Source organism: Rutidosis leptorrhynchoides, chromosome 1 (assembly GCF_046630445.1).
Source record: "Rutidosis leptorrhynchoides isolate AG116_Rl617_1_P2 chromosome 1, CSIRO_AGI_Rlap_v1, whole genome shotgun sequence".
NCBI lineage: Eukaryota > Viridiplantae > Streptophyta > Magnoliopsida > Asterales > Asteraceae > Rutidosis > Rutidosis leptorrhynchoides.
The window spans coordinates 552,363,959-552,375,702 of record NC_092333.1 but is presented as its reverse complement, the minus strand read 5'-3'; the positions used below and the strand labels follow the sequence as shown (position 1 = coordinate 552,375,702).

Sequence of the window (11,744 nt, the reverse complement as noted above, 5' to 3'; positions counted from 1 at the left end):
ATGTTATGGCAGCCTCACTTGGACAAACATTAGGAATCTAAAAAAACAATCGAACATCTCAGTAGAACCACAATTTATGACAAAGTGCTAGCCTAACCTAACATAGAACCATAAATAGCCATATTCAAAAACGGAGATACGAGTGTGACATATAACGGAGATACGGTGTCCGACGGTTATTTTATACTTTGTTGGTTACTAGCTTTGTTTTAGTACTTATGATATACCGGTAATCTTTGTTTGTTAGCATGTTAGACTAGTTTTTTGTTTCTTGGTAAAGTGTGTCTTCACTCTGTTGGTGAGATCGTTTACTTTGGATTCGATTTGGTCGCAGTTTTTGCCTATGTTTGGATCTCCTTGTATCATTTGTACTTGTTCGATCTTCGGATCCGTTATAAATGTTATTACGTTTTTTAGCCAAATATATTATATATATATATATATATATATATATATATATATATATATATATATATATATATATATATATATATATATATATATATATATAACTTGCAAGTTGCAACATCAATGTTCTATGAATTGGTTACAAAATTATTCTTAGATGTTGTTTATTTTTTCAAGATGTTTTTCTCTGAATATCTGTGAATCACGTCCGTAAAGAAGATGTGGCTCGAAGATCTGTAAGTTGAAAATGGAATATTGTTTGTCATTTTTTTCCTGCAAAATCTTATTCTGAATTAATGTAATTTTGATGTTTGATAACATCATTTATTTAACATTTTTACTACTTAATATCAATACAACATTCCATTACTTACATATAATAGTATAAAACTAGTGTTGTGGTCCGCGCTTCGCGGCGGATATGTATAAGCGTTTGTGTGTGAAGCAGGCGTGTCAAAATCGACCATTACCAAATTTGACACCAAATGACCTAACGGTTAAAAGGGGACCAAATTAGTTGCTCTTATGTATATTGTTGCAAATTTGGAGCCTTAATTCATGACACTAAGTTGTCTGTGGTTCCAAAGATCCTGATGTTTCCAACGTTCTGTATACATCCAATGTAATCTGCAGATTATAAATATTGAAAGTAAATTAGGTAGATGCTAATATTATGTCATGTTTAAGTAAATGGTAGACGCTATTTCAGTCAGTTGTACTAATCCTGCAAGCACAATTTGACGATTAAGTAACAATGTGACTGAAGTGATTATAGGTTTGTGTTTGGATGAATGATAGAAAAATGTTTGAGGTTTATTGTAAAGTAATACCTTAACGGAGTATACACCACATATTGTTAACGGATAATTAAAACAACAAACCACCTTATTTACCCCTACTAAAAGACTACCCATTTTGACACCTTATATAACCATTTAACCCTACCTAAAAGACTACCCATTTTCACACCTTATTTAACCCTACTTAAAAGACTACCCATTTTGACACCTTATTTAACCCTACTTAAAAGACTACCCATTTTGACACCTTACTTAATCACACTAAAAGACTAACCATTTGACTACATAATTTAATCCTTATTTAAAGAAGTTATAAAAAAGATCATTTATAATTGATTATTATGTATTACCAAATTGTAATTCAGACATGTCGGATACTCATTCAAATCTTTTTAAAACCAGCCAAAAAGGTCATGACCCAAATACCATTTAGAACACTAATAATATTGATTAAGCAACCCACTTAATCCTTTTTATACCAATATGAGTATCTAGCCGTTAATTTATGATTTCGATTGGACCAGATACATAAGTAGGGTATGCTTATACCCGCATGCTAGAACTCTTTTGCATTGCAGTAGATGAAGTTCACTGAAACAAATAGCACCTGACTGTTACAATCTAAAATGTACATTTGTAAAGAAAAAAAAAGAGGAAACTTACCTTGTCATCATCATCAGTCATCACTCTTAGATCGTGCATCATCCAACATATATGGTGACACGTCAATTAGTAATTTTGTTCACATTTATTCAATATTCATAGAGGTTATTTCATAGTCTTTTTATAAATGGGTCAATTTGATCTATGTCTTTTCTCTAGCAGGTCAAACGGATTGATTTTTTCCCGAAGTTTATTTATAATGCATAACACCTCCTAAATCATTTTATTACTTATAAAATATAAGCTTTGTGATCATACTTTACACTAACAAAATTATATAACTTGGACCACTACAAGAAAACTGCGTTCTTAGGACCCCCATAAGGGTCCTAAAAGGCCCATTCTTAGGACCCTTTGCCTGATAGGACCCCCAAAACGCACGACGTAACAACAACGGTCGTATTAACCGAAAAGGGTCATAACGCTTATAGGACCTTTTATTTGAGTCCTATAAACAACATCGAAAGGGTCCTAAGAATGGGCCTTTTAGGACACTTTATAATACTTTGTGACGCACAAAAGGGTCCTATGACGCCTAAATTTGTATGTTAGATCATATTAGGACCCCAAAAAAGTGTACTAATATAATGAGAAACTATATTAGTACCAATAAAAGCGTCCTAAAATAATTGTAAATTATGTAAGTACCCAAAAAAGGGTCCTATTATAAAAATATACTCGTAGTAGTTTAATACTACACAAAAAGGGTCCTAATATACATTTAGTAGTTTAGTACCACAAAAAAGGGATCCTAATATATATAAAAATTATGTAAGTACCCAAAAAAGGGTCCTATTATAAAAATATAGTAGTTTAGTATCACAAAAAAGGGTCATAATATAACTATATGTTAACTTAGTACCACAAAAAAGCGTCCTAACAAGTCATATGAGTTTCGAATATCCGGTTCGGGTATTCGGCTCCATTTCGGATTTTGGGCCAGGTTATAGTAATTGGGCCTTTCCAGGCCAGTTCAGATAATTGGGCCTTTCCAGGCCAGTTCATATATTTGGACCTTTTGGGCCAGGTTATGTTAATTGTGCCTTTCCAGGCCAGTTCAGATAATTAGGCTTTTTGAGTCAGGTTATGGTAATTGGGCCTTTGCAAGCCAGTTCAGATAATTGGGCCTTTTGTGCCCGGTTATGCTAATTGGGCTTGTCGCCACGTTTAAGCTTACTGGACCTTTCGGGCCTGCTTCAGCTTATTATTCATTGCAATTACAATAATTTTAAATTTTTAAATTACAAAACAAATATTAAATATAAATTATAATATTGATCACCACATGATTACATTTACAGTAACTTATATTGTTTCAATAATAATAAAATCACTACAGGACAAATCATTGTTTCAAACACACCAACACATACATCGTATCAACGAATTGTTTCAAACACAAACATTCATTAATAAACCGGCTCACATTAACAAATACAAAAACTCTTCAACCCTTCACCATCCAATCTTGATCAATTCTCACGTACCAACTACAAATTAAATCATCCATGTATTAGCATAAAGGTACCCATTATAAAAATTAATCTTAATTATTACAAATTTAACAAGGACATACCTCGATTAACTGAGCAGGCCAAGCAATAGACGTACTAGTGACGTCATGAATGCATTTCAAATAATCATATGGCCTAAACAAAGCTTCATCTTTTTTAATGGCCACCTGAACATGGACCTCACACCAACCATGTCCAAGTTCTGTTCCATTAAGAACCGTATTTGGTTCAATGCTCCTCAACCTTCCTATTGCTACCTTCTCGAAGTTAATGCTTTTTACATAAACTTCCTTATCGACCTAAAATTTAGTTGTCAAAAAAACATTTATGAACGCTAAAAGGGTAGAAAAAACAGTAAGCTATTATATTGAAACATACCCATAAACGGTGATCACCCGAACCATTAGCATGAACACGCGAACCATCATTCTGAGCACCCGGACCATTGTTCTTCTCGACTTTTAACCTTGGATTTTCTTCTTCAAGTTGTGCATTTCTAGACATCAGCTGAGCATTTGCTTTGCTAACAGCTAATCGACTAGGTCCTACACCTCACAAATGATTGGCGCGAACACCAACTCCGTACATTTCCGTAGTACCATTTTTAGCTTTACCCATTACCGTGGCAAAAACATCATCTGGTCCAGGTGCATCAGTTGCACCATCACCGAGTTTCTCGATTAGGTCTTTCATTTTTTTCCTGCATAAAAGAGATAGTAAATCGTTGATATTTGATTCAATAATATGACCAGTATATATACAGGAGATGGCATCGATATACATGGAAAATTGCCAACTAATTTGTGAGCTATACAAAGGATAACTATCATATTATAATTCTACTCTGATATTTGATATATGCAATGCTTAATTACAGTATAGCCCAATCACAGTATATGCAATGCTTACCCTTGTAACTAATTAAGTTAAAGATATGGTTAATAGTTATTTTCTTTTATCTCCGACCTAAAAGTATACTTCAAATGAAATACAAACCTCACAAGTGGTTTATGCTGATTAACATATATATAAATATACATCTACTGATATCATGTGTAGATATATTTGATCTACTTTTGTAAAATTACTTACAAAGACACGAGCAACTTCACCTTCACCGATTTTGTAACATTCCTTAAACATATCCACCCTAGTTGGCTCTCTTCCCAACTTCACCTACAATTAGTAAAACCGAGGTAACTATTAACGATGTATATTCAAAAGCTATATGTACTATATAAATAATTCCCACATGATATATTACCTTCAGTTCTTCACGAATTATTGCAAAACTTTTTTTCCCCGTCATTTGTGAGAACTTCTTTTTAGCCCTATTGTCTTTGTTTTTTCCGATCATCTCCTGAACAAGAAAAGAGTGGTCAGTATTCGAGGAGATCAAATCATGATGGTTAGTCTATCTACATGAAAGTGTAAGAATATATCATACCATCACATCATCTCTGGTCCAATATTCAAGAAGTCTTCTTCAGTGTCTTTTGGTTAGTTGTAGAGGTGGTGACTTTAATAGCTCCTCCATTGGTTTAGACGGGTCAAAGTAACATTCCTTAACTCTCGACCTCCAATTTTTCATCTTGCGCCCATATGATTGGAGTATCCACAAATTAGCAGTTGGTGGAAAATCAAACTTTGTCTACAAATTATAAAATAAAAAACATATAAATCACATGCATGAGAACAAAAAAAAACATATTATCACACATATTTTAAAATATGTACCCTTAAGAATTTCAGCAACTTATCCTTCTTTTCGGGTTTAACTTTGTTCCACGGTCTATAAATTGGACAATACTGGTAACTCCGCGATAAGTGACCAAGAAAATGGGTAAATTGACTACTGTTTGCACCAATTGGCTGGCCATGTTCATTAACAGTAATAGGAAGTCGAACATGTGGCTTTTGCATATAAATCTGCTGCATAAGAGTCGGTCCTCTCGGTTAATAAGAGTCGGTCCTCTCGGTTGATTATCTACAACATATGTGCACTTGATTTACAACTGATACACTAAACAAGAAACAATATAAATCGAATAAACAAACCAAATTAGAAAAAGAAAAAATAACCTGGTTCAGTTTCTTCATTCACACGTGAACCTTCTTCAGGTTGTTCATGTAGTACTTCAGTTAGTTGTACTTCAGGTTGTTGTACTTCAGTTTGTTGTAGTTCACCTTGTTGACTATTCTCTTCAAAATCTTCATCATAGCTTGTGTAATTATCGTATTCTTCATTTTGTCGCTGTGCATCATCCTCGGGCTCTGAATCTTCATCTTGCAGTTGAAGATGACCCAGACCTCTACCTTCTTCTTGGCTGACTCGTTGAACTTTACTTTTACTTAACCTCGGCCTTTTATCACTTACATGGCCCTTTTGAGACTTGGATTTTGAGGATGATTCTTTGGAGACATGAAGTGCACTAACTCGTTTTCTGATGGTATTGGTTGCAACGAACTAGCGTTTTCTCATGGTATTAGCCTCAACCTGTTGAGAGGATCTAAGTGAAGACTTTTTGATTCCTTTAATTGCCATAATCTACAAGAATGTAAAGAACAATAATGAGCAATTATATCAATTAACGCAATAGAGTTATAAACAATTTTATATACAGAGTAGTTAGGAACAATTAAAATTACAGAATCGTTAATCCATTTTCGTGAAAAAAGATATATAGTTTGGTGAAAAAATATATACAGTTATTGTGAAAAAAGATACCTGTGTTCGATCTTGTGAAAAAAGATATATGTGTTCTTTGAGAGTTAGTTAACTGTTCTTTGAATTGGTGAAAAAAGAGATAAGTGATATGTTCAAAAACCTTTTAACTAGCTAACCCCAATTTGATTTGGCGCACACACTAGTTTTGATCCATCCACACCAAAACAATCTAAATTACCTATTTTACCCTTGTAAATAGTACATTGACTTACTAGTAGTTTAAGGGTAAAATAGGAAGTTTGTATTATTTTAGAGTGGATGGATCAAATGCTAGTGTGGAAAGATCACCTCCCAAATTTTGGAGGTGAAATTTGAATTTACCCAAATTTGAAAGGTGATGTTTGAATTTACGATCAGGTTCAAAATTTGGGTCCGAAATCCGTGATATTTGGCGGTTTCTTTTGAGAGGGTAAGTTTTGGTGAAAATTAATTGAGGCCGTATAACTTCTCTATTATCTAGCTATTACTGGTAATTAATTTATAAACTTTATAGAATAAATGTACACGAAATTAATTTAATTATTCATAAAATGTATTTTTTTAAATATATCATAATTTATCGTAATTTAACATCGTTTATCGTAATTTAACATTGTATTATTTTAGGGTTTGGAGGTGAAATTTGAATTTACCCAAATTTGGGTGGTGCATGGTTTAGGCTTTAAGGTTTAATGTTTAGGGTTCATGCATATGGTATAATGTTCAGGGTATATGGTTTATGGTTTAGGGTTTTAGGTATAGGTAGGGTTTAGGGTCGGTATAGGGTTTATGGTTTAGGGTTTGTGGTTTAATGTGTAGGGTTTGGTTTTTGGTGGTGTGCCTAAAAGTTGGTGGTGTACGGATCATCACCCTTATGGTTTAGGGTATAGGATTTAGGGTACATGGTTTAGTGTTTATGGTATAAGATTTAGGGTTTAGAGTTTTTGGTTTAGGGTTTGGGTTGAGGGTTAGGGTTTAGGGTTTATGATTTAATGTTTGGGGTTCGGGGTTTAGGGTTTAGAGTTTATAAACCCTAAACCCTATACCATATACCGTAAACATACACATTAAATCATAAACACTTAATCCTAAACCTGATACCCTAAATCCTATATCCTATATACCATAAACATTAAACCATGTACCCTAACCCTATACCTGTACGGATCATCACCCTTATGGTTTAGGGTATAGGGTTTAGGGTACATGGTTTAGTGTTTATGGTATAGGGTTTAGAGTTTTTGGTTTAGGGTTAGGGTTTAGGGTTAAGTGTCTATGATTTAATGTTTGGGGTTCAGGGTTTTGAGTTTATAAACCCTAAACATTAAATCATAGACACTTAACCCTAAATCCTAAACCCTAAACCCTAAACCCTATACCATATACCGTAAAGGTACACATTAAATCATAAACACTTAATCCTAAACCCGATACCCTAAATCCTATATCCTATATATACCATAAACATTAAACCATGTACCCTAACCCTATACCTGTATGGATCATCACCCTTATGGTTTAGGGTATAGGGTTTAGGGTACATGGTTTAGTGTTTATGGTATAAGATTTAGGGTATAGGGTTTAGAGTTTTTGGTTTAGGGTTAGGGTTTAGGGTTAAGTGTCTATGATTTAATGTTTGGGGTTCAGGGTTTAGGGTTTATAAACCCTAAACCTTAAACCCTAAACATTAAATCATAGACACTTAACCCTAAATCCTAAACCCTAAACCCTAAACCCTATACCATATACAGTAAACGTATACTTTAAATCATAAACACTTAATCCTAAACCCGATACCCTAAATCCTATATCCTATATATACCATAAACATTAAACCATGTACCTTAACCTTATACCTGTACGGATCATCACCCTATAGGGTTTAGGGTACATGGTTTAGTGTTTATGGTATAAGATTTAGGGTATAGGGTTTAGAGTTTTGGTTTAGGGTTAGAGTTTAGGGTTAGGGTTTAGGGTTTATGATTTAATGTTTGGGGTTCAGGGTTTAGGGTTTATAAACCCTAAACCCTAGACCCTAAACCCTAAACCCTAAACCCTAAACCCTAAATCATAGACACTTAACCCTAAACCCTAAACCCTAAACCTTATACCATATACCGTAAACGTACACATTAAATCATAAACACTTAATCCTAAACCCGATACCCTAAATCCTATATCCTATATACCATAAACATTAAACCATGTACCCTAACCCTATACCTGTACGGATCATCACCCTTATGGTTTAGGGTATAGGGTTTAGGGTACATGGTTTAGTGTTTATGGTATAAGATTTAGGGTATAGGGTTTAGAGTTTTTGGTTTAGGGTTAGGGTTTAGGGTTTAGGGTTAGGGTTTAGGGTTTATGATTTAATCTTTGGGGTTCAGGATTTAGGGTTTATAAACCCTAAACCCTAAACCCTAAACATTAAATCATATACACTTAACCCTAAACCCTAAACCCTAAACCCTATACCATATACCGTAAACGTACACATTAAATCATAAACACTTAATCCTAAACCCGATACCCTAAATCCTATATATCCTATATACCATAAACATTAAACCATGTACCATAACCCTATACCTGGCCTAAACCATAAGGGTGATGATCCGTACTATGATGACCCGGAAATTTCTGACCAAATTTAAACTTATTCTTTATATGATTCTGACACGATAAGCAAAGTCTGTAAGGTTGAGTCTTAAAAAGTTTGAATTGTTTCATATATTCAATTGACCTTCGACTGTTCTCGACGATTCACGAACAATTAATTGTAAATAGATATGTGTGTATGTATATATAAATAATAATTCAAAATATAATTTGAAGTATTATATGTTGTTGTTATTAAAAATTAATAAAATAAAATAGGATATTATAATAATTATTATTTAAAATATATCTCTATATATAAATAAATTATATTAAAAAAAATATTAAATGATTGTAATACTCGTTTGATGTTTCGATTGATATTAAGCAAGTTAAATTCGAACTTATGTAATTTTAAAATAGACGATGATACGAAAATGAGTTTTATAAATTTTAGGCTTATTAAAAATGTATTCAGGAACTATTTGTTGAATTTTAAAATTTTTTATATTTTACTTGAGATTGGGGGTGAATAATTAATGTAATTTTTATTTAATATTTAATGATCGAATTTTATACCATAATGACTAAAATAAATAAATGGACTTAATTTAAAATTTTGGGATTTTTAGGAACACTTTGATAGGATAACTGTTTAAGCAATGGACACGATATAATAAACTTATTAATTATGTCGACAGATAAACAGTAAATTACTCCGTGATTAAATCCGTATCTTTTCAAATCTCCTTTTCAACTAATCACATGTATTATTGTTAAATAATATTATATTATAATTATTATTATATTATTATTAAGTTTAGAGATTTATGTATATATATATTATGCATATACATATAGATATGATCAACCTTACACCCTACCATGGCATCGGCTACCATCACCACTCTCCGCCACCCTAACCTGTCACCGGCCACCCTGTAACAACCCTATCACTACCATACAATCGCCACCATCTTCACCTTACCACCTTATATATATATATATATATATATATATATATATATATATATATATATATATATATATATATATATATTTCTTCGTTTCTTCACTTCGTTCTGGTGCAGCTACAAAACCATTAACAAAATTGAGTCTTTGGCTACAAATGTTTTCTGTTTCACCTACTCTTTCGCTCGTTGAACCACCGGGAACCAACTAACATCACAAACCCACGTTGCTTTTATATTTCTGTTTCGAATTCCTTTCAAACACAGCTACCAAACCTTTTGTTATTTCTTTTTCTTTCGTCCTTACTACTGCTCGTTATATTTCCTTTTGTTATCCTTTGAAACCACCACCAAAACAATCACACCACCAATGCTGTTTTTCTATTGTTTTCTGCTGTACTGTTACACCATTATTTTCGATTTTGCAGCCATGAAACCACCATAAATACCTCGAAAACAGCCACATTCTATTTTCTATTCGGTATAAACACTACCATGAATTATCACCAAGAAACCACCACAAGACAACCCTAAACCATCGAGACCCAACACTTTCATCATGTTCGATAACCACTCAAAACCCAAGTTATTGTTCGATGAAACCCTCACTATCTTCTGTGTTTCTGTTACGATTGACAACCCATAACATGACTATCGTTATGGTTAGAACAACCCTACTTCTGTTTTTGTTAACCTCTATTGCATACTTTTATTTTTTTCTTTTCTTTTCGTGATGTTCCAGCTGCTCGTCTTTCTATTTTTCGATTAGAACAAATCACAAATCCACGAATTGCTTATGCAAGATGATGATGAATTGTATCGTTGATGATACAAAATTCGATTTTGATCGTTTGTTTGATCAGACGATGTTGATGGATCTCGCTTCGATTTGTTTGCTGTTGATGATGAGATGATAATGACGATGTTGTAACGATAAGAATGAAAATGAAATTCTAAGCTTGAGGTGGTGATGATTTGTTAAATGAGGATACACGTTATCACAGCTTCGCTCCTGTTTCAATTCATAAACGAACCGCAACCCTTATTAAATATTAAACGGGTTGCTTCTTGAATCCAAATTAAGCATACGATGGGCCATTATTTGTTTTGTTAGGCTGTGTAAAGCTTGTTTCGTTGGGCCATGAATTACTTCGGTTTGGCTGTTATAACAGCATGATAATAATACACTGTATTGATGAATGAATTCTAAAGATGTCAATATTATAAAAGGATACTTGAGTACTGATGAAATTGTTTGTGGTTGTTCTACCGAGTCAAACTGGAAATAAAATGTTGGGTGGTTTTCAGTTATTGGGCTTATGAAAATTTGTCTTATGGACATACGGTTGGGCCAAAATAATAACGGGATAATAATATTTGGAAACAGAATAAATCAGAAAAAAACATGGAATGGTTCATTGGTTTAGGGTGTGGGTGTTTAAGCGAGAGGCCTCAGGTTCGAGTCTGGACAGTGGCGTTTTATTTTTAGGAGCTTGTTTTCTTCAAAGGTTGTATTCTAAAATTAATATTATTATTATTATTATTATTATTATTAATATTATTATTATACTTATTATTACTACTACAAGTATTATTATAAAGTATCATTTATTATGATTATGATTACCATTACCATTATGATTATTATTATTATAATTATTGTTATTACTAATGTTATTATCATCCTTAAAAATATAAATTTATCATTTATAAAAGTTTGATTATTATTATTATGATTATCATAAGTATTATTATTATTAGTATTATCACTTAGGTGATTATTAGTAGTATCATTAAGATTAAAACCATTATCATTAATATTAAAACTTCTTATTATTATTATTAGTATTATTATCAAAACTATTAATATTAGTATTATTAATAAATCTAATTATTTTTAGTATTATTATTATCATAAAAAGATACAAATTTTTATTTATTACTATTAATATTATTTTACCAAATAAATAGCTATATAAGAATATATTTAATACATATCACCTAACAACATTAATATTTTCATAATAAATACTAACTATTTATCTAAAATATATCAAATAAATATAGCTAATTTAGTTAT

The 11,744-nt window shown here is 32.2% G+C and overlaps 1 protein-coding gene across 1 annotated transcript; it reads right to left on the bottom strand.

Annotated features, from left to right (window-relative positions):
* Window positions 1-972: 972 nt before the first annotated feature.
* On the bottom strand, window positions 973-5,323 carry LOC139843662 (uncharacterized). Its single transcript, XM_071833785.1, has 9 exons — window positions 5,123-5,323; window positions 4,956-5,036; window positions 4,650-4,745; window positions 4,478-4,561; window positions 4,295-4,302; window positions 3,985-4,085; window positions 3,764-3,930; window positions 3,448-3,684; window positions 973-1,035 (listed from the first exon to the last, which is right to left on the bottom strand). The coding sequence occupies exons 1-9, from the start codon at window positions 5,321-5,323 to the stop codon at window positions 973-975; spliced, it is 1,038 nt and encodes a 345-aa protein (XP_071689886.1).
* Between the last annotated feature and the right edge of the window lie 6,421 nt (window positions 5,324-11,744).